Below are 24,346 nucleotides of genomic sequence, written 5' to 3'. Positions count from 1 at the left end.
CTAGTGTCTGTAAAAGCCCTAATTTTAGCCACCGCCTGAAACGGTTTGTTATAGCTGCTGTCTCTTTAAGGCCCCCCTCCCCACATGTCCACTTTCTTCTGATTGGCCAGCTCTCAGGAAGCCTTCCTGCCAGGGGAGGGCTGCTCTCCAGTGCTGGGACAACAGAGCCTATGTAAGAGGTTTCTAACGGCTTATGTAGAGACTTGAAGTCCTTTTTTGAAATTCTGTTTCATATCGGAGAACTAGCGCATGATTTTCAGAAGAAGTCGTTTAGCGCCATCTGCAGATGAATCCTAGGATTATTCCAAAATACTTTGATCTGAAACTCATGTTAAGTTTGGTCATCCAGCATTGTAACACTATATGTGAGTTTGAAATGGGAATCAGCAGAATAGGTCACCTTTAAAGTCCAAATTGAAAAAAAGTTTAATAAAATAAAAGCTTACTTCCAGGCGGATTTTTGAGTAAAAAAATCTGATTTGATTTTGAAAAATTAGATTTGATTCATTCAATATGCTCATTTTCAACATTATTGAATATTTTAGTTTCAGAACAGTGTGGCAATGGTGTAAGAGGGAATATATGTGATGCACATGCAGTTATGATACATAAAAATGTGATACTGCTCTCAATACTTTTTATTCATTAAAGCTCCTGTGAGGAACTTCTAGTTTGTGTAGGTATGGCACCCCCTGTGGACAAAGTCGCACCTTCTCTCTCTTTGTGTAGCGTTTTTAACACACAAAAATCCTCATTCTGCTTTCTTTAAACACTCACATTTATCACACATCTTTTCTGTGGAAAAGCCTGCTGTTAATCTCCTCGTCTGGAACCTACCCTACACCAGTGATGATAATAAAGAAACAAATCAGTCTAGCTCATAGTATGTTTTGTTTTTGGAGGTGATAAAGATGCATCAGTATTCATTTCAGTCAGTCTCGTAACAAGCTAAAAACTCCATACAGGAGCTTTAATCAACATTTTTAAAGTAATATGCTGCTTATATGACACATTAGCAGTCGTAACATTATAACACAGCAGATTCAAGAGCTTCACAGAAAGAGTTACCGGGTTTCATTTTTAGTCTTCACAAGAAAATGTTCTCTCTTTTTTTTTGTCCCAGTTTGCCTTGTACCGTTGCTGTGTCATGTTTGGGGAAATAATTGGCCTGTAGTTTTGAGGTTTCCAACCAAAGCCTCTTTTAAAACGAGGACAGTTTGAAATAAAAGTTTAAATTATTTATAAAAAAGACATTTGAGGACCACAAAAGGCATTTATAGTCCTGACAATTTAAGGACACAGCCTGGGGCTTTGGTTGCTCTCTCCTCCAGAGTCAGCGGCTCACTGCAGTGAACTCTCTGAACTTATTTAGATGATATGTGACGGTACCTTCCATCACATTTTGACAGTTTGTAGACCAATTTACAGTAAGAGGACGAGGTCATGATATATATCTTTCCTGTTCTTATTGAGATTTGACCCACAGTGTAGATCTGTTGTAGCAGCGGCTCCTGCTCTGACAGCGACTCAAACCAAACAGACAGTTTATTTATGGTGAGTGCGAACCAAAGGAGCGATAAATAAAAGTAGCATGAAATCAAAAGATATGAGATCAGCAGGAAATTGGTATTTCCTCACTACACGGGCCACTGTTGACCTGGAAAACAGTCACACACACACACGCCGAATACACACTCCACAGCTCCAGGGAGCGGACGCTCTCTTTATATCCTCAAATGCATACATTAAGATGGAGATGTACAGGATTTTCAATACAAAGAAATGAAAAAAGAAACAGGTTGTAGACACATTAACAGGAACACCTGCACACTATAATGCAGCAACCAGCAAGCAACAAACAATTCCTCTGTGAAAATGATTCTTTTGATGCTGCATTAGCGAGACGAGGATTCATCATCTCGCTGCGGCCTGTGTGTTGTGTGTTTCTTGTTTTTCACATATCTTACTGGTGTTCTTGTTATTGTGTCCACATCTCATACTTCTCTCAGAAGAATACCAATTGTGCCCCTCCTTTACTTTATCTTCTCTTGGAATAAGACCCACGGAACATAAAATACATTAATTGAATATATATATATGTATATATATGTACACAATTTCAAATATATCAAGCATCTGAAATCAGCAAATAGCACTTCCATCTGGCCAAAACATTTCATATCAAAATAGAGTCAATTTAGACGAGTATTCTGAATACATTTAATCACACATTAGTTATTTTAATTACAGAATTGAACTTATGTGACATACTGTAGATCTGTCCCCAGTTTCAATAATATTTCTCCCCCCGATATAAATATCTCTATGTACTAAAGAAAATACAAGAAAGAGAAGAGAAGGCAAACCCAGGATTCATCCGTGAAGGTTTTAAATGAGATCCAACATCTGTAAAATCACAAATGCTTCTTTTGCCAGATGGTGAGCTCTGGTCTCGGCGTGTCCCAAAACTATACAAGAGTATGAATAATGCATTGGACATGACTTATTTCACAGTGTATCTCAGGATGTGCACACGCTCCCACACACAGGCACACAAGCATACAAACACGTCCCCAGAACACGTGGACAGATGCAAACATGCGCTCACACACTTATGCACCGGCACACTAGCATAAACATACACCCACACAAAGTATAGATCATTTTAAAATGAACCAGGGTCCACATCTGCTAAAAGCGCCTGGTGATGTGTGTACAAGATGTGTGAGGTTCATTGACAAAAACTACTCTTCTAGTCTATGTTGGCACCACATACAAAACATAAGTTATAAGCTAAGTCGCCCCAAAAAATGTCCACATTTCCCCTTTTTGATCCTTAATTCATTCAGGAAAGACAGTCACATCTTCTCTGTCGCCTCTTCAGTGGCATTCAAAAGACTTTCATGCGTTTTCACAATGTCCTTCCTTTGTGTGTGTGTGTGTGTGTGTGTGTGTGTGTGTGTGTGTATGTGTGTGTGTGTGTGTGTGTGTGTGTGTGTGTGTTTCTGTGTGTGTGTGTGTGTTTGTGTGTGTGTGTGTGTGTGTGTGTGTGTGTGTGTGTGTGTGTGTGTGTGTATGCAGAGATCTTGGAGGCCTTGTAAAGTTTCACTCAGCCGAATGAGAAAAAGGTGTGAAAGGCTAGAATCCAATGGACGGTATGGCCTGGCTCAACCTCAGTCAAGTCACGACTCTTTAGCAGCGGGCTGTCATTAAAGAAACTTGGCTGGAATAAAACCCCGGAAGGCTTCATAGCGGGGGGTAGTAAAGAAGATGAAGGGGCTGACTTTTGAAAGACCTTTTGACAAGTCTAAATCAAGCCACGAAGGTAAAAATCTTCAAGGAGACGACCCTTGCCGACCTAACGTTAGATAACGTGGACAAAAAAAAAGAGGTTACGTACTTGAATGATTATTCCACTGGCCTGGTAATGACTGTTCCTCAGAGAGATTTTTCTGTCTATGATGAGTCTGTGAATTTGGCTGCGGTGAAGATTTGATGCCGATGGTGTACCATGCTGCTCACTTGAGACTTCTCAGAGTTCTTAGAAGTGTCTGCAGAGAGTCTTTCGCTGTAGTGATTGGAAAAGCTCTGGGGTTGTTTTTTTTATTTTTTTATTTTACTGAAGGTCAAGGCTGTTGTCAAGTTCTGGGAGCCTCGTTTTTGTTGTTGTATGGACACAATGTTCTGTTGTAGTGATGGGCCTCCGTTTCTTTTGTAGCACTGATGTCAATGAACCTGCAGAGGAATGGAAGAAAAAAAGAACATGGAAAGAGGAAAAATCAATAGACAGCATTTTTTTCATGTAACTGTACTGGTTATTATTTCACATGTACAAAATGAGCATAAGCACTAAATGTTTGTCTTAGTTGGGATGCTGTGGTAAGACTTCAGAAAGACCATTTTAAGTTCAGATAAAGTAAAGTAGCCAAGACAACAAAGCTCAATCTTTTGCTCTCTGTATTTTTTTTAACACAACCAAACATTGACAACCTGTCAGAAACACCAGACACACAACCAAACACCAAAACAACAACTAAAGCAAAGTGCCTGCAATGCAACTTTATACAGACAAACCCAAAAAGACCTTAATAAAACATTTTAATAAAAAATAAATAAGCACCCATTATTAGGTGTCCTGATGTCATTTTTTGTCACCGTGGTATCGAAACAGGTGTGGATAACCAAAAACCAGATACCCAACCACAGATGAAATTAAGCTTTCCTGCTAATTCTGGCATATTAACACTGACACATTTTGCTCATATTTTGATTAATATGAACAGTCCTGATGCAAATAAATTCAATGAAAAATAAAATAGTTAGTGGTCATGCATGTATATGTTTGGCTTGGTTGTTTGGTGTATTTTCAGGTATTGTTAGTATTTCTTCCTGATGCCTACATTTGGTTGTATTGTCTACATTTGGTGGTGTTTCCAGGATTTGGTTCAATCTTATTTGTGTTTTCTGTTTGTGTGGTTGTGTGGTTTGCTTTGGTTTGATTGATTTCTTAATATGTAAGTGCTTTCTTAGAGATAACATAAAGGCTACTAAACTGCACAAAGAGGATGAAGAGGCCTGCTTGAAAGAAAAGGTATAAATATATAAAACATCTTCATTATGATTTCTAAAGCACACACAAAAATAAATAATTTAGCCACTACTGAAAAAGCTTTCCAATGTTTTTACATCATTAGAGAAGATGGAATTTAGTAAATTCTAATTTCACCTATTCAACAGGAGCACCTGTGTTGTCATATCACGGTTGAATCCAAATAGCACCTTCCGTTTGTTTGTTTTTTCAATTTAAAAAAATGAAACACTTTCATAAACCCACGAACTCTAAATAACTCTGTTTTAGTCTCTTCTAGATGCGGCTCTCTTTTCCCCTCACAGTGCCGGGCCAGAAATTAAAAAAAGCTTAACACGCAGAGTAATATTTAGACCAGCAGCCCCCCTCCATGTATTTTCAATTTTCATCCGTGTCAGCTCCCGCAAAACACTTTACATTCAGCATGTGAGCTAATTAAGGATTAAATGAGAGCCCCAAATTAATGTCTTGTCATTCTACGCTGCTGCAATATTGGATATTAAATTAAAAAAAAAAAAAAAAAAACAGGCAACAGACTTTTTTTTTTTTACATTTCATCACTTGTGTAATTAACTTTATCTAATAAATGATGGGACTAATGAGAAATGCCATGAGGGGGCTTCACTGTGAGAAGGTGGTGAGAATCCCGTAGAGCTCACGCTGGTCATTGGTCTTGAAAAAATAAATAGATCTTTAAATCCAAGTGTTAAAACACCTTTTTTAATCCTGTGCTGCAGGCATTGTTATGACAAAGGTCTAAATAATGATGAGCTTTTCCTCAACTGATTTTTAAAATCAGACATTTTCAGAAAGTCATGTCTTCTATCCCCTCGCTTTTTCATCAAATTTCACGCTTTGAACAAACAACTCCATGCAGGACGCTGTAGAGGAACAGGCCCCTCACGTGAAGGTGATCATTTTATCTTTTCCATGTGGAATACATTTCACCTCCAGTGAAACTCTGCAGTTAATGACTTCATTTAGCCAATCATTTGATCACAAAATCCATTTGAATGATAATAGAACTCTGCCATGAATATGTTATATGGATAAATCCATAAATGTTAATTCATAAATGATCCAGGGTGACAGTGGACAAATGTGACACCCGTATAAATCATTTAGACACTTAAATATGACTCTGCAATTCCACAAAGAATTGCACAAATTCTCAGGGCATGCAAATAAATATTTATGACGCCCCCAATTCCCCCTTTTCTCTCTGTCCTTGGTAATTGCGCGTGATTCATTTTGTTTTCTCGGTGGAAGAGGGAAAATCAATCTCAGAATATTGGCTAGGAGACATGGAGCATGCAGATTCCAAATGCCTGTGGTTGTGCAGGTTGTAAAAAGCTTCATAGAAACTCAGTCGATGCTCTACGGAGAGGAATTCAGTTTGATCTTTAGGAAAAAAAAAACTGGTTTCAGGAGAACAAAAGTGTTTGAGGAAGTGAAGTTAACCTGCAGCAGAGCCTCCTGGTCGTGGTTTACCACCAACTTTTGTAAAGTGAATGTTGATTAGGAGGACTGTGAGGAGAGTATTTCAGGAATCTGAGGACTCTGTGTGGCCCACATGATTTTCACAATGTCACTTTCTCTTTTTGTTTTTTTTTCAAGAACATTCCCCAGTTCATATCCACGATCTACCTCCGTCCTAAAAAGAAACATGGGCACTTGAAGTAGCATCACTCTTTGATGTAACAACAATGGTGCTCTCTAGTTCCACCGCCTTTTGCATTTCAAACTTCCAATAACCCCTTTGATTCCCCCTACTTTTTTTTTTTCCTCCTCTCAGATACATCAAAGTGACTGCAATCTGAGAAATGGGGAATTCCATTGTGTCTTCTCCAAGACCTGGAAAATCTTTATTTAAGCTCAGCAGAGAGAGCAGTGAGCAGGACTGGAAGGAGCATGATGAATAGATACTAATGACTGATTCATTCCAGGTCTCAGCGACACTGAACCTTAAAGGGGGATTTTGAGTATTTTCTTGAAAACTGAGTCCCTTTGTTATACAATGCTGGGTCTTTATGACTTGTAGGTTCATACATTTTTGATGATTTCAGCCTGCAGCAACAGTAGCAGACTGAAATGACTGTGATGTAATGCTTTGGGGCAACTTTGTCCAGTGAAAGTAAGACCCAAAGAAGTGTCTGATTCTTGCCACTGACTCGGTCTCAGGATTAAGCTCGTCAAATTAATTTCTCACAGAACTCACAGAAAGATCTATCCTTCTTGGGATGCTCTCTGTAATGTTGTCAGGCGTGTGTTGGGGCAGATGGCTGTTAAACATGAGTCTGGTTTTGCTCCAGGTATCTGCCTCTTAAAGGAAGTTTTTTTGTAGTAACTCTGCTAAATGTGATGAATAAATGATAAATGATGAATTAATGGTGGGTCTTTGTAGATAATATAACACAGAGTAAGTTCTCGTACATCCTTGTGTAAAGTGTCTTGAAATAACATTTGTTATGAATTGGCGCTATACAAATAAAGACCTATAAGTCTATAAGACCCTTTATGTAAGAAATAAAATAAAAGGGGGGTTAGGGGCAGGTTTAAAATGCAGGTGTTCCTCTTTAATACAGCTTTGAATAGAGGCATGGCTTGGTGAATAACGGCAGCAGAATGTACTACCTGTATTCAAAGTTTAAAAAAAGATACATAATACAAACTTACATACTTGCTGTTTCCTCTGCATCCTACGACGGCTCCTTGGGCAAAGGCTGAAACAGAAAAGTAGAAGGTCAGCATGGCAGGAACAGAGGGCCAGCCTTCACTAACGGTTTGTTCAACTTTCTCTCAGCATATTGGCCTCGGACGCAGAGCAGCATATGTCCATTTAAAAAGCACAGATGGCATGTCTTCCAATTATATCTAAGGTGGGACGATGGAAGCTGAAGGTTATTTTGTTCTCTCCCAGTTTTTATGACCTCTGAGGACCGCTTCTCTTCTGGACCAGAAAATACGAGCGAGTAATGGGCACCTCATCATCCATGTTAACGACTGAGAGACCTTTCCTTTCTTCCATCAGTGGCATCGCACAGATAGAACATTTTATTACACTAGCTGTAGGGCGGAGTGATAAACATTGTTACACTTTGTTTCTCTGTGAATAACAACTTCTTGTCTCCGACATTCATCAACAGAAGAACACATGAAAACACGCTGTTTTCCCTCTTGACCGGGGGAAGAAAACAGCTCCCTTGCCTTCTTAATATTGGTGAATGAGCCACTTTTGTGTAGATAATGACTCGGCTAATCATAATCAGGAAGCTAATGGTCTGTTTAGCCAATCAGAGCAGCCAAAGCGAGACGCCTGTCTGGGCAAGGCATTGGCATTCCCAGCAGCCACTGCTCCCCTTTAGCTGTGCCAGGCTATCTGCAGCAGAGGCAGACTTGGTATTCCTCTGCCCGCCTGGCCTGTCGTCCCGCGATCTGTCCGTCCGGCGTCGGACCGGCCCCCGACGCCGTTGAAGAAATTCAGTCCTCTGAAGAGGCGCTGATCTATCACACCTTTCCAGCAGCATGTCATCTAAATGCTAAGTACTTCCACTGCATCTTTAAATCAAAACAAGAAAAGAAATGAGCATGGGGCGAGCGCTTGGGAGGGATAAAAGCTTATAAGGGCACAATAGAATGTGCCTTAGCTTTTTGATTACATTCATTTTCAAGAGAGAGGAAATGTGAGAGAGGAGAGACGCTGAGAAGAATGTGCATACGGGTCCCAGAGACCTTGTTATACCTGCAATTGTACAAGAAAAAAAGAGAAAGACTCGTTATTGATACACCCGCCGTGTAGGTTCCTTCCGAGAAAATAGTATGTTGTTGGATTTCTCTCCAAAAACTACCATGAACGTATCTGAGCTTCTCCCCACAACAGGACCCCCCCCCCCCCCCATCCCCTCCTATCCCCTCCTCCCCCCTGTCTCAGTCAGACTCTTTACGATCGATTGGAGGGATTCTTGAAGTCGGAGCAGAGTGCTGAGGCTGCAGAAGCGGCCGGCACTATTAACTGCTCTTACTAATTAAAAGGGTAACAAGGTGAGTTTGGCCCCACGGGAGGCACTGTGCAAGAGACAGAGCGGCCTGTTTGCTCGCCATGCACACCGGTAAACACTGCTCACCGCCTATGGTGTTTACAAGAACGGATTCCAAGGACAACACCGACAAATTCATCTCCCGCTGGCATGAGGGAGGAGGGAGATCCACGGATAAAGAGGGATAGAGAGAGAGAGAAATCAGGGAGCACGCACACTAATAAGCGCTTGGCTAATTGCTTGTGTTGCGGTAAAATTGAAACATTTGGACCTCGTCTCTGAGCTCGGGGTGCCCTCGTTTCATCCTCACTTGTAAACACTGAGCACTGTGCATGAATGATAAAGTTTCACAGTTCAAATGAGGTGTGCAGCACGGATCTTTGAGGGAGTGCCAGCAGAGATTGGCAAAAAATATTAAGGGATTCAATTAACTCTCTCCCTTATCATCAACACAACATATTTCAGGATCAAAGCACTTTTAAGATACAGTATTCCTCGCATTACACAAAATAAAATACTCAGCCAAGGCGCTCTTACAATTCCTAGAAACCTCTGTAGCCAAGAGGCAGAGCCAGTGCAGGTACAGCAGACAGCCTGTTTGCTCGCTGCTCAGGGGGAGACAAAGCAGACACTGCATATTTGGTAGCACTTCAAGCTGCAAAATTCTCACCAGTGAGCCCACCCACCCAGAGGCAGGCACTGTGCCATCACTGCAGCGACCAAAAAAAAAAAAATCGTCCCCCTGGGGGTCTCTTCTAACAAGTGGACTCCTGCACAGGTTTGTTCTTTATTAACTGCAGACTGATGGAGGTCCTAGTCATTACTTTCTGCTAGACCTGCTGTTGTTGTTAAGCTAACAAGCACAGCTACAGCCAGCTGAAGACCCTATGGGTGGATGCTTCATGCAGGGAATGACCCTGATGTACGAAAGCATCAGAGCAGCAGACCCTGAGCTATAACCTAAAAGTATGAACAAAAAACACATTTTGGGCATGGATGCAGGTGCTGCTTCATTTCCACAGAATACCCAGCATCTACAAATTGAACAATAGTCACATCAAAGGTGCAACATTATAATGTAAGAAAAGTCAATAACGAGGGAAAAACCCTTGGATAACTTGCAGCTACATTCATTGATTTTGTTTTTTATACCCTAAGCACACGAGCTAATATCAGTGACATTCTGGGATAATGAAGTTGTAATGGCTAATGTGCCAGCAAACAATAGCTTATTTACAGTTGCTCATTTACACATCCAGCAGACAAAGAACAACACTGGCATAAGTTTGGAGCTGGCCACCTGGCTGAACTAAGTCCGACATTCACTGTCCTAACTCTGTGTTAGTCTCCAACAAATCCTGGGGGGGAATATTTGGCGGTGTAGCTTCTTAGAGCGTCACTATTTTCAGCGTGCAAATGTTGTGTGTCTGCCATGTGTTGCTGTGCAGGTATACATTGTGAGTGTACCAGAAATGTTTTACATGAAGCTGTTACTGAGGAACTGCAAAGTTGGTGATACATCTTTGGGGTTTTGTTTCTTTAAATCAACCCTTTCACATAAAAAGACATCATCTTGATCCATGAGATGTAGAACAGATTTGAATGAGTGCTGTAAAACATGTACAGTCTAATACTTCTTGTTGAACATTTAAAAAAAAAAAAATCCATTATAGGCCGACACGAGTTGCGTGTTGTATGAAAATTAATAAGAAGGCCGTTGGCTTGAGAAGTGTGATTATGACATGAAACAGAAAGTCTGCATAAATGTTTGCTAGCTTTAAACTACGGGTGCATAATCATGCAAGTTAGTCACGGATTGATTTAACAAATCTACATTAAGAAAAATGACAATAATTAATCAAATTTTAAATATTAATGCAGACTTGAGGTTGACTTTGATGAATAACTCAAACAGAGTAAGTTTCAAAAGCCAGAAAATTAATGTTCATGTCCAAAGAAAATAAATGAAAAGGAAACGATGCCTGCAATGGAAGAATAAGAAAAGAAAAGTTCAGATTTGTAAAAGCAGAGAACACAAAATAGTAAGCTGACTGGTGGGAAAATGACAAAACTGTTGGTATTGTCATTAAGAGTCAGAATGTTTTTAATGTCAATGCACAGCTGGACAAGAAATGAGCCGCTTCTCTTGAGTGATTCATGCATAAAATATAAAAGCAGCATCATACAGCACATTAAAATACACTCATAAAATAAAGTCAGTATTGCACCGTCCAAAGATCAATATATGAAGTCATTCCTTTTTGTTAAAATGAGCCTTGAGCTCAGCTCTCTGATGACACCGGCATAGAAACGGTTTGAGAATGTAGGGAGCAAAGCTGCTGCGTTTGTGCATGCTGCCATCTTGAATACATTTTAAGAATAATAATAATCAAAAAAGTGAGATACTCGATTTCAGAATGAAAATCATTTCATACTACGTCAAGCAGCAAAATGAAGGTCAGTTTTCAGTGTTAACACTATTAGCTGAAATAGTGCACGCTATTTTAAGGTTATAATTCAAGGAACAGGGAGAAGAATACATCTTATTTTCCCTGCCCCTTACTCAAAAAGACAGCAAGCAGTATCTAGATGGTCTGTCCAATTACAATCACTTGGCAACCAATACCATGGCAACATAAAACAAATCTGCCAATTTAGAATCAATGACTTCACTTCCACATAAATAAGGAGGAAAACACACACAAAAAATACACTCACTGCCAATGTCACGCAGTCTAATAATTATCTCTGAAATATCTGAACACAGATCTTCAGATCATTATTTATTTTTTTTATAAAATCTTAACCCACAAAAACACAGTAAACTATAGCTATCAAATATATATTGTGAAGTCATTTTGACATATGAAATGTTGTGAAGTTTATATGTGAAGTAAATAAACTAAACAGAAGGTCTACTAGGTCAGAATTATTGAGATGTTTAGTGACACTGAAAACGGTGATGCTTCAAGAGTATGAACTTAAACAAAAAAACAATAAAAGAAAAAATACTGCATATGTCTGCATACATACCGGCAGCACAAACAAATTAATAAGCACACACGTTTGTTCCAAAGGTCACAGAAAGCGTCAGGGCTTGTAATAAAGGATGCTGCTTCACATGCCTGAATGTGTCCAGTCTGTAACTTACTACAGAACCCTCTGTGTTGATGTGGCCTATGGCTTTGACAATTTCACAGCAGACGAAGCTCTGGAGACAAGCATTGTTCAGGGTAAAACACAAATGGCAGTTCAAAGCCCGGCAATGACAGAACTTCAAATAGAGGAGCCGGGTAAAGTGTGTTGGAAGTGACAGCAGAAGGGACCACATTCACTGCGGGTCTCAGACAGAGAGAGAGAGAGAGAGAGAGAGAGAGAGAGAGAGAGAGAGAGAGAGAGAGAGAGAGAGAGAGAGAGAGAGAGAGAGAGAGAGAGAGAGCGAGAGAGAGAGAGAAGAGAGAGAGAGAGCGAGAGAGAGAGAGCGAGAGAGAGAGGGGAGGGGAGGGGAGGGGTAGGTAGTTCTTGTTGAAGGCGGGCTGGAAAAAAACGTCTCTTTTAATAGAAGATGGCACGAAACGACAATGCAAAAAAAACAACAATACATGCTTTTTTTTTTTACGCCCAGTGAACGCATACCAAAGGAAATGTTAGATGCCACAAAGTAATCATGCTTCCTGCAATATGTTCCATAACACAGCACCTGTGATAACACAAATACAAAAAAGGGGTGGAAATGGAAAGGTTGGCTCAAATTAGCTGTTTTTCCTCTTCTCTGAGCGTCTCTATCAATCCTACCTATTTCAATATATTTTCCGCATCAGTCCACGCGCTATCGGCTCAAGACTGATGATCATGCCACAGCATCCGACAAACAGATGAGTCGAAACCAAAGGCGGGCATTTTTCTTCTCCACTTGATAAATAGAAGTATAGTGTAAATGAAACTGAAATAAAAGAGTATATTTGCTTATCTTGGGTAACCTTTTGTGCAGCCTGTGTATGTTCTGCAGGGGGCATGTGTATGTTTTGTGAAGGTAAATCACTTCATAGGACGTACATCTAAAGGCAAAGCTTGTTATCGCTGAAGGAGGCTGTCAGATACGATATGACAAGAGTGCTGCCGCTTCACTAACAGAAATGTATAGGAAAGCCTGGCGGTGAGCCAGTACAACAAAAAGATGGACCTATGGTCTTTTGTCTTTATCCGCATCAAAGAAACAATGGCGGCGCTTTCAAGGCATTAGATTAACGATGAATTCAAAATTATAGTCTCAGTTAATTACAGATCTGCAGCTCCTCTTCCAGATACTGCTGCAAAAAAAAAAAGACTCCTGTAAAGTAAAACTGTGTTTCTTTCAGCCTCACGCAGCTGAAATATATTGTATAAGTGGTGCACAATTTTGGGAATTTACTTGCTGGTGCACAGAATTGAATAATTTCTGCAGCAAATGAGACTGAAAGCCAGCAGAGCATTGAAGGACACGGAGCACAGCATGCATTCCTAATATTTGAAAATGTGTTGGCCCGGTTTTTCAAAGCATTTTGGAGACGCAAACATTTCCCTAATAACCCCCTGTCGAGATTTCTTGGATTTTTTGCATGTTTTAGAAAGACTTCAGAGCCTTCAGTACAAGAAACGACCCTCTCTCTCTCTCTCTCATGATGCTTTTGTTTAGACTAAATGATGCTGCAGGTCACGGCGCTAAAGCACCTAATGAAAGTGAAAGACCAACTTTATCTAAAGATGAGACCGCGCTGAGAATACAAATCTGTTCGCAAGGGGTTCAAGAGGCAGCTTTGTGACAAATACAGAGCTGGAAAGGAACAGCAACAATTTACATAACCTTGTAAAAAATGCACTCAAATAGTATAAAAGAGCGGAGCAATGAAGTGTACATGCTGCAAATTGGGCTGAAAGCCAAAAGAGCACTGAAGGACCTCTTGAAACAGATTTTATTCTCTGTGGGATGAGTTGTTTAGATAAAGATCTGCTGGAATCGAAATGGAAAATGTGTCTGTAAAAATGAAATCACATTCTCAGATAAAAGAGGGATGTGACCACCAGCAGAGCTCAAGCTTTTCCAGCAGGTTTTTGTCTTCTCTTATAGAAACTTTTTCTTTAATTTATTTCATGAAAATCACTTTTTAGGAGCAGAGAACAAACAGTGGTCGCAGGTTTTCCGCAGGGCTGTGGTAATAGATCAGCCTGTGCACACGCATGAAGCGTACATGAATCACAACATGCAGATCAGGGGTTTAAATATAACATACATTCATTGTTTCAGAGACTGAGCAGCTCTTCAGACCATAAATCAGTCGAGCAAAGGCACCTCTGGTTTTTTTTCTTCTTCTGGCTGAATAATGTTGTATTTTGGTCTTAAGACGTTATATTGCATCAGCAGCTAGAAAGCAATACAGTATGTATGAGATCTGTGTGAGGGTCCACATCTGTTTGATTTTAGAAGCATATTGAAAAAGGGGAAATTTGAGCATATAGCCCCAGGATAAGACTTCTTCATTTTACAGATAGAGCATGGTTTCTCTGAGATTTTTGTGTTCAACAGGCTCAGATGTATTTATGCGACATCCTTAACGACCGTGTTTCTTTAAGATCCAAGTAGCAACATATTAGACGTCAGTTCAGTCTCAGTTTGGCTTTTTCTGTGATTGCTGTGGCCTAAAAGACATGATTTTGCAGAAGCATTATGAAAAAAGTTCAAATGCAGTTTTCACTGTTAGAAAAAAAGATTTATATCTGGGCTGTTTATGCCTTTAGTAGAGAGAAAGGACACAGGATAGAGTCAGAAATCAGAGAGAGAGAGAGAAGATGGGGAATTACGAGTGAGAAAGGAGCCCTGCAGGTTGGATTTGAACCCGGGCCGCCCGCTCACAACAGCGTCTTTTTCATAGCAGAGAGACTCACTCCCATGATTCCCCGCCAGCCTTGGCATCATCTTTTGTAATTGTTTTGATTGACTGCCCCCTGGTGGCGGATTTTCTTACTGTGCATTTAAATCATTGGGCAATAGATTCTAACAACTGAAGTTTATTTCACTGACAACCTTTAAGACTTTAGACTATTCTAGTTTTCTATATCTTAACAATATTCAACCAATACCTTCAGAAAACCAAAACGTTAATTCACGAGTAAGTTCACACAATTACCTTCTGACTTCCTTCCCTATCATTGGCCCTAAGCCCGGAGTTCATCGCATGCTGAAGATCTTTTTAGCAAACATAACTCAAACAGAAATGCATATATTTGGGACTATTTTCAGCAGCGTAGGATTACCTGTTTCTAAAGCATCTGGTAACTATGGTTTTTGGCAGATGAAAACCCTCAAACAGGAGAAAATGGTGCATATATCAGGGTCTATTTTCAGCTGCGGATGAATACACATTTAAAGCTCTTGTATGTATTACAGCTACAGGAAGGTGCATGTATAGTTGACCCAAAAGTAACCTCTACATCTTGCTGATAGAGAGACACATTGCTCAGTGCAAAAGTGGCTGATTAAAATATTTGATATTTATAGTTGGTATAGGTTCAATAGGGTTTTACACTTTGAAATCGAATAGTATAAAATAGATTTTAGAAAAGTAAGTCATTGGACATTTCTGTCAGCGAGGATGTAAGACTCAATCTAATACCATATTCCTTTGTCTTTCTCTTTAATGACCACCACGTCTTTTTCTACCCTTTCACTCAAAGACACTGAGATCTGTCACCACAGTCTGAACTCTAACAGTTGTGTATCTGACAGAACGAGGGAGCGTGCGGCATTCCCTTTGAGCAGCGAGCTCATTAGAAGTCAGTCTCTGGTCAGATGGGTTGCCAGCACAGCAGTGACCATGGAGACACATGACTTGGCCGTAGACATTGAAGCCTTTTATAAGCGAGGTGCTAGCAAACGTTACATAACCACGCTGTGAAGATACATAATCTGTCTGTGTCATTTTCTCACCTCTTTCATAAGAGGTGAGAATTAAACAACTCCTTCTTAACTACAGCAGATAGGAGCATTTGTTTAGATGTGGTGCCATAAATCCAGTTTTTCTGTCTTTTTGTCTTTTGCATGTCTGCATCGAGTAAGTAACCTTTCTCCCAGAAACACTTGTTTACTATTTCTTTAGTTCTCTTAAAGATGCATCTGTTTTTTTTTTACCTGTTCAAATCAAGTAATATGTGTTGTATGGTGTTCATTCAGAGAGCCTGTCGAGCTGCGGGTTTATGATGTCTTCATGTTTACAGCAGCACTGGCAGGACTACACACACTCCACCAGCTCTTTGCTCTGGCTGACGCTGGAACAAAGAGTGCATAGCTGGAGGAGGGCCACCAGAGCAGAAAGAAATAGAAAATGCTAAAAAATATGATGCAAACCTCTCTGACCTACTGGGTCATGCTGCGTGTGTGAGTGTGTGTGTGTATGCTGCTCATTTTGCAACTCTCCTTCGTTTGGCAAAAAAAAAGCCCGACAGCAACTGTGCTGTTTCTCTCCAGGCCACACACTAGCAGAGCGATGGCATTTGTTGTGTGGGTGTAGGAAGATATTTTTTATACTGTCGAGTATTGTCTGAGGGAGGAAGAACATGTAAAAACCGCAGTCTGAATATAATCAAATTAGAGTTTCAACTATACTTACATTTCATTATTTAAGCTCCCTGTGGCACAGCATGTAATATTTGTGAAAATAGTTGAGTCTTATCCTGCAGTGATGAAGCCTAGTTTCACTTCTTGCCCGTCATTTGATTAGAAAAGGCTGATAATAGAGCTCAGTCGTGCTCTCAACAGAGCTATCACAAAGCAAGTGATGCAATCTCACAGCCCCTCTCGCCTGCCTGCAAGGAGAAAAATCATTTCACTGTCCTGAATTCCGTCCGTCTCTCTTATCAATTTTCTACCTGACGGCCTTTCCTTCCTCCCTCTACATTAATGCACACCCAACACACACATGCGCTAACGTGCAACCCAGCGAATCAAACCCACACCACCATCTTTGTCAAGAGCATAAAACCGACCTCACAACACCCTGCCCCACCCCTTCAGAATTGCGTTCTCCACCTCGGAGAATATCATATGTAGACCTTTCAGCGGCTCACTAGTGAAGACAAATTGCCAGCTTGTTTGGGGGAGCCTCCAGAGAGTGATTCATATTAATGGCTAGCTGGCAGAGGAGAGAGGGCTGCATATGCAAACTCCATTAGCAGGTTAGGCTGGAGTGTGTGACCTGGCAGTGCCACCATGAGCTGCACACACAGCAGGGTGGTGGCTGCAGGGATGAGGAGGAGGAGGAGGAAGTGGTTGTGTTTACCAAGAGTTTCAAATAGTGTTAAAAAATCAGTGTGTGATGCACTTAGTTCCATATATGACTGTATCAATATAGATGGTTTTTTAAAGATCTTCATAATAAAGTTCTGCTGTGATATCAGAGAACTGGGTGATGTTACAAATTCAAAGACCTCACCCTGAACTAAACGATCAAACGATTCCACAAAGTTTGGATTAAATATTCAGCTTTGATATTTTTTTGTTTCAAGCTCTTTCAAAAGGTTTTTCCCAGAAGACAAGTACAAAAAAAGTCATTATTTTTTTTGCATAAAAAAATGTCTAATTAACCATTTAACACAATACACCAAATTTAAAACAATGAACTTTTTTCTTTTATCTTCACAGCCTTTCAAGCTTGTGGAGTTTTCAAGGATTGTTTGACTGTCAGAGGGCTTTGAAGGTAGGGAGGTTTTCATTATACACTCATTGTTTTTGGGTTTTATTTTTTAATAGGGCCTTCTTGACAACAATGAAGGAAACAGCCAAACTGTTTTCTATTGACACTTAATTACTTACTCATAGTCATGATTTTTTAAGATTGTACAAGTCATCTTTATAAAGAGGTTGCAGTCGGGAGAGACATCCTTTCTGCCATGACGTGACGTTATGTATGCCAACCCCTGTGCAACAGTGAGTGTCTGTATGTGCAAAAGGGCTACGTGCCATTACACCAGCCCCTTACAATGATGTGTAATCAACCAGCGACCAGTAGTAGTCCCTTTGAGCCCTAGGCAAATGTTAATTTGTGGGGCCCTCTCACCAGCATTTGGCAGGGCAATCAGAGTAGGTGCTGTCAGATGGGGCCCCTATAGGGAGGTTTCCTACCGTCATTGGAAAATGTGCACATTTTGGGTTGCGGCTTTGGTTCAAAGTTTGTGAGCCCTCTAGGACCCACTTCTGGTCTGGGGCCCCAAACATTTGCCTGCTTGCCTGTTAACTAGCTGTCAGTGATTATGGTTCAGTTGGTAGAATCATTGTCTCTCAACCAAGAGGTTAAAGGTTCAATACCACATTCCTGCAGTCTAATGTGTAAGAGACTTAACTTCAGATTGCTCCCTCTGCTTCATCAGCAGAGTGTAAATGTTTATGAATTGGATTAGTGACTTGTGATGGTCACTTTACACAGTAGCCTCTACCATCAGGGCGTGACATGCAGTGTAAAAGCACTTTGAGTAGTCAGAAAACTAGAAAAGCACTAAACAAGTCCATTTACCATCAGCACTTTCAAATAACGTGAAATACATCAGCACTTGTGCTTTAGCATTAAATGCTAAAGCACAAACTCTAACCCTGGTTTATTTTAAGCAAAATTATTACATGTGTGTCTTTGTCAACTAACGTCCAGTTTACGTTGGTTTGTTTGGATTCTAATAATTGTTGTGCTACTTGTCTGTATTGAGGTTCTATGTACATTAATGTACCATCGACCCGCTGGGGGACGTCAGATGGAAATACGCCTATGGCTATGATCTGGAACATTCATGTTCATTCGTGCACTCATAATATATGAAATATATAATGATTAAACACAGTCTCATTCATATTAATGTACTTGTTTTTGTTTCATGTTGTAGCAATCTGTGGAAGTTTTACATTGAACGAATGCTTAAATGTTAATGTTCAATACTTCACACACTAGGAGTCGTTTCAATGAAAAAGTGAAAAAGTCTTTTAGCACAAAGTGTTAGATGAACTAAATAGCACAAATACCTGCATACAAAAATCTCCTGTATTTTAGATTTTAATATTTCTTATCTACATTTCAGCCAGATAGCTAGAGGAATGGTCAGGAGATCAACAACAAAACTGAATATAATAAGGTACAATGAATATTTTCCACCAATTCCATGGAAACTCGCTGTTAGTTTTCAGTAAACTGTACCATCCATATTTAGTCTTGATAAGTGAATCCCTTCAGGGCTGAGAAAAAGAGGCAACCAGTAGCTTTCCTTTTCTTTCATTCTAAGGACTCCACAAATATCTGTGTCACTTTTCCTAATGCCAACATCACTCAGAATCAAAATGTAAAATGTAAACACTGACGCAAAAAAGATGAAGCAAACAAAAGCGTGCTACTCTTGAAAAATAAGAGTGGACAACTGAGATTGTTCCCCAGAGGAAGATGCATTTTTATTTTTTTGTCACACAACACAGCTGCTTTCAAATGTACCAGTTCATCTTTTCCTCTACTACTCCTTATTAAAGTTATTACTGGATAATTAAGTTTAAACTGGTTTTATCTGGCTGTTTACTCTGATATTTTCTAAGGTAATCATTCAAAACATACGATTTTAAACGTTCCATGGACGAGTGAATAACAAACATTCAGTGAGAATCAAACACGAGCTAAATATTGACCCAATCTCTTCCAAAGAAAAAACGTGTTTCATGTCATCTGGAGAAGGCTAAAAACAAATTCAAAAGGCTTTTCCATCAAATAATATAATGAGTAAAGAATATGGTGCTTTTGACTGGGGATCCCTTCAAGATTATAATTGTACAAAGTCACGAGGAAGAACTTGACAGACAATGTCATGAATGAAGAAATAAAGCCCTAAAAGCACCTTGGGCCAATTGAGTCACCAAAACTCATCCTAAGTGGTATTTGGGTCAAATATATGAACTTCATATTTCTGAATTAGCTTTTTTTTATTAAAGGGTGTAAACGTCAATGTGAGCAAACAATTTTTTTTGTTACTGTGTCAGATCAAATTAATCAACATTTCATATCTTTTTGCTGCTCATCCCGTGTCAGGATGCAGCTACCCTTCACATTATGAGCATTAATTAAACTGCCACTCAAACTGAACTGTCGAGTCTCTGATCTCAGATGAATCATTAAGTCATTATAAACTTTAGATACATTAATAAAATATAGTTTAGATCTTTAGTTAAACTATATTAAATTGGCAAATATGTAATACTATGGGATCCATTAATGATTCATTAAGTTTATTAAAACAATGTACAATATTACTTTTATAATCACTTTCATTTTCTTTTGTAAAAAAAGACGCTAGAGAAATCAAACATGGAGGACGAAGTGACAGAAACCAACGTTTAAAATCAGCAGCGATTCTAGAGTCTGATGGGGCCCTGGGCAAAAATCATCCCTCCGACCAGCGTTCAACAATTGTGAGTTCTCTCAGATGGGAACCCCTTAGGGAGGTTTCCTACAGTCATTGCGAAATTCCAATGTTTTTGACCTAATGCTCTGGGGCCCCAAGCAGTTGCCTGCCTTGCCTGTTGACAAGCAGCGCCTCTTCTTATGATGACAGATTGTTGAAAAAAAGTCACCTGATTGTGTTCATTCAGGCAGCTCATTCTGAAAACCTAGAGGAAGTTTCAGGATGTTGTGCCATCACTTTTAACAGCTTACTGTTGTTACCTAAAGATATAATATACAACATGCAGGATATCAATAAATGTTAAATACACTGAATGTAAATATACTGTTCAAAATAACTGAATCAACTTTGAGATGCATATCATTACTTGAAATTGATCGCAGAATCTTACATTCAGATGTTAAGTGTCTCTGTCCCTGCTAGTGAAACAGGAGTGTGGACACAGGAGGGGCGGGGTGGAGTGGAGAGAGGAGGGGAGTGGGTAGCTTGGAAGAGAGCTTTTGTTTTTAACCTGAATATCTGCTCTGGAAGTCGATAGTAAGCCTCCATTGTGCTTCTTCTCATTTCGTTTTTTGGTGGTGTTTCTTGGCATTAAAACCCTCCTCACTTTGCATTTCATAATATAGTTCATGGTTTTATATTTCACCTGTATGAGATGCTCTTTTGTGTTAAATATATTTTAGTACAAATCGTTTTTTGAAGCAATCGGACACATGATGCTGGATTTACAAAATGCAGTCCAACCTCAGCTCTGTATGTTTACATTATAGAAACAATATGATGTTATGCTCTGTTAGTTGTGCGATCCACCATCAGATACATTTTGTGGCTTTACATTTCAGCATCTAACTCCACCCACATCACACCAACACAGCACAGTGACAATAATGAGCACAGCCACTATCAGCTTTTAGAAATCCACTTTTTCACACTGAGCCATCCTATGTAAGTGTGAGCATGAACATTTTTATCAGAGACACATATTGAAAAGTGCCTGTGTGCCCCACACACACACACACACACACACACACACACACACACACACACACTCTATTTCTCATGGATACTTGAACACAGATGTGGGCAGAGGGAGCTTGGCCAGTGGCCGAGCGACAGCCTGCTCCCCCTCTCTCTCTCACCCTTCTCTCCACACTCCAGTCTGATCAATCCCCTTTATAGATTTCTCATTTCCATTTATCTTCCAGAATGCGCTTTCCTCCCATTTCAGGTCTTACAACAAATACCTCTGGATACCTCCCTCTCTTCTGCTGCCAAATCCTCCCTATCCCTGCCCCCTCAAAGAAACACCAGCATCACTTGTGATTAACTTCTGCTATAAAACTCTCCTCAGCAGCGGCTAATTGGGAGTATAAAGTGGAGCATAATCTGCATTTTTCTCTAAATGTATATACAAAAGCCAAACAGGAACCTAAGTGTGCTGTCAGGGTAGATTACAGCACAGTGGGAATGCGTGCGTGAAATGTGACGCAGCTGCCCAGGGCGGATGGACGGTGCAGACGGTGGTGCAAGAGAAAGAGATAAAAAAGAGAGAGAGAGAGAGAGAGAGAGAGAGAGAGAGAGTGAAAAGCAACAGAGCCAGTCACAGGTTGACCTTTGGTCTGATGTACCTGACGATGATCAGCAGTCTCTCCTGGTCTGTCCGTCCTGTCATCTCTTGCTGACATCAACATGCTGTATTGTGCTGTTTCACTTGCTCTGTCTATGTAAGTTACATCGCTCTGCTTCTTCCCTTTCCACTCTCTCTCTCTCTCCCTCTCTTTATCTTGACATCCTTCGCCCGAGGCAGATATCCGTGCATTTGCTGCTGTTTGAACAGATTTATCCACTTTATATAAACAGAGGTAGAAAATTACTCGAAATGCTTTTGAGCACATCAGCCAGGGTAATGCATCAGCCACTGTTACTGCATTGCATAAAATAGATGAATATTCCTAGTTTCCCTGCATGTTTGAGGTAGCTTAAAAGCATTGTGGTCATGTCTTTGGAAAGTAGATCACTAAACAAGTCCCGCCCCCTCCGCAAGAGAAAACAATTCAAGGCTATCCAATTATTTGTGCTGTGTGAAAGTGCTTCTTCCTCGCTTTCATTCGCCATTAAAGGAAATCAAAAGGCTGACTGTGGTAGGGTGCACTACCAACAGGATAAAGAATGCAACCCAGATCTGAGTTTTTATAAGCACGTCTACAGGAAAAAAGAGATTTTAAGACAACGAGAACATTTTCAAGAAAGAGAGGAAAACTGTTGAACTCTGACACTTTGTAAATTGGTCAAACAAACACTAAAGGTTACACAGCCTGGTTAGGGATGTCGGTTTGGTTAAATGATTGGATCTTGAGTTTCCATCAAATAAATGTAAACATCAAAGTATTTAACTTCTGATCACTCAGTGGGATGACTTCTTCAAAGAAAGCAATGACAGGAAAGTAAACACGAAGACAGAGAGACAATATGGAGTTTGTCTATACACCTTTTTACCTCGATCAATCCGCTGACATGCTGTTAACTTGTGTTTTTAGCTTTGCATTTAGTCAGTCTTTCAGCACGTGGCTGCATATTATTCTGCCAAATGTTTCCCCTCCAGTGAGCGTGGTTTTTCAGAGCATGGCTCAATCTGCTCTGCTGCTTTTAGAAAGACAAATTTAGGTTTCAGTGGTTAAATTGTCCACTCCTGTTTCAGGGCATATCTAAGGTTGCAATACTGATGTACAATTTTCTGAGGATGTCCAATCAGTGATGATGGTAAACAGAGTAAAACAAATAATCAATAAGCAATAAATAATGAGCAATAAAGTCTCCACTCTGTGTTGTATTGACAGAGACGGCTGAGTTCTCATGTCGGTATAGTGCCTACGTGTGAAAAGATGCAATGCTGCAATGCACATCAGTGTTTCCCCTACCATTATATATATTAAAGATTTATTTTTGGGCTTTTTGTGCCTTTATTGTAGAGATCTGATAGTGGATAGAGTCGGAAATCAGGGGAAGAAGTCATTTAAGGATACCTTTCCGATAGAAAAGGACATCTGTCATTAAAAGTAACACATGAACACCAAGATTCCTTCAAGTCAGCATGTCAGCATGTCGGCATGTCGGCATGCCCCCCCCCCCCCCCCAACGCTGTAAACCTAGGGGAAACGCTGCACATGATCTCTTGATATCTGAGAAGTAATGTTGTCTTGAATAAACTTACTGACTAACCAGTCAACCAAGAAACTGAACTGCATCCTTGTAGTTTATATCCTCTGAATCCCTGTTTTTAGGAAGCCCTGGTTCCCTTGATAGCGTACTTTTGCAGCTAGTTTGCTAAACCCTTAAAAAAGCAGAGTATAAAAATCCCAGCTGTTGTTCTCGCATCCACCAACTGAGTCCAATGAGGATGCTGGTGCCAGAAGAACAACAGATTTTGCAGCTGCGCCCCAGAGTCACAGAGAGTATCTGTAATGCCTGCAGGCGGTTTTCACACTACGTTTCTAACACTGACAGATAGAAATGTGGATTCAAATCTGCCTATTCTAAACCTATTACTTCTAGACCCTTTAAAGACAGCCTGATGTTTGTTTAGTGCTTATGGTAAAAAGGGGAGTATTTACTAAAATATTATTATTGAATTATTTACCTTGAATGTAATGTCGGCTGAGATGGCTTCAGAAACTATTTTCAAGTTTTTCACTAACTGTTGTTCAGAGATCAAGCAACCAGAGGCTGCAGAAGAGAACATTCAGGCCAGATTTTAAAAATAGAAGAAGCTGAACTTGTGTGACGCAAACACATGTTCACACCAGCATTAAATGAGCCATACATAAGAGAGGAGATATAATTGTCAGCACCTCCACAGGTATAATTAGTGAACACGTCAGCAGTGTATCAAAGGAACAAAGATGTCCATTTTCCTTGGAGCATAAAGTAGCATACTCTTAAATTGCCAAGTGTGAACCACACACAATAGTGAGACCTGTATCCATGGAGACTCAGCTGCTGACCAGGGGAGAAGGATTGTTGGCCAGACTGTAGGCGCCTATAGAGCTATTTTCTCTCCTGACTTTTTCCAACACATTCATAATGACACTCACTCTTTCTAGTCATACAAAGTACTGAAAGCTAACTCTCACGCAGGCTGATACACTGCGATGCCTTTGTGTTTCCTGTGTATTCTTTCACTGTCGAATCAAGCAAGCTTTAATCACAAATGAAGCCTCAGTCTGCAGCTCTGCAAGCTATGAGGCACTCAAAGCATGTTGCGCAG

At 40.1% G+C, this 24,346-nt stretch overlaps 1 protein-coding gene across 2 annotated transcripts in view; it reads right to left on the bottom strand.

The window, feature by feature from the left end:
- Positions 1–1,690: 1,690 nt before the first annotated feature.
- Positions 1,691–24,346, bottom strand: part of tafa5l (TAFA chemokine like family member 5, like) — a 61,107-nt gene continuing 38,451 nt past the window's right edge. Inside the window, exons 4-5 of one of the 2 annotated variants that reach the window (XM_020635988.3) lie at positions 7,269–7,311; positions 1,691–3,735 (exon numbers count right to left, since the gene is read on the bottom strand). In XM_020635988.3, the coding sequence (XP_020491644.1) occupies positions 7,288–7,311 (24 nt within the window). In that variant the 3' untranslated portion in view covers positions 1,691–3,735; positions 7,269–7,287. Of the gene's footprint in view, positions 3,736–7,264; positions 7,312–24,346 lie in introns of both variants that reach the window. The other variant, XM_020635986.3, reaches the window with a different exon arrangement.

This window comes from Labrus bergylta, chromosome 12 (genome assembly GCF_963930695.1).
Source record: "Labrus bergylta chromosome 12, fLabBer1.1, whole genome shotgun sequence".
NCBI classification, from domain to species: domain Eukaryota; kingdom Metazoa; phylum Chordata; class Actinopteri; order Labriformes; family Labridae; genus Labrus; species Labrus bergylta.
This window is presented reverse-complemented; position numbering and strand designations above follow the sequence as displayed.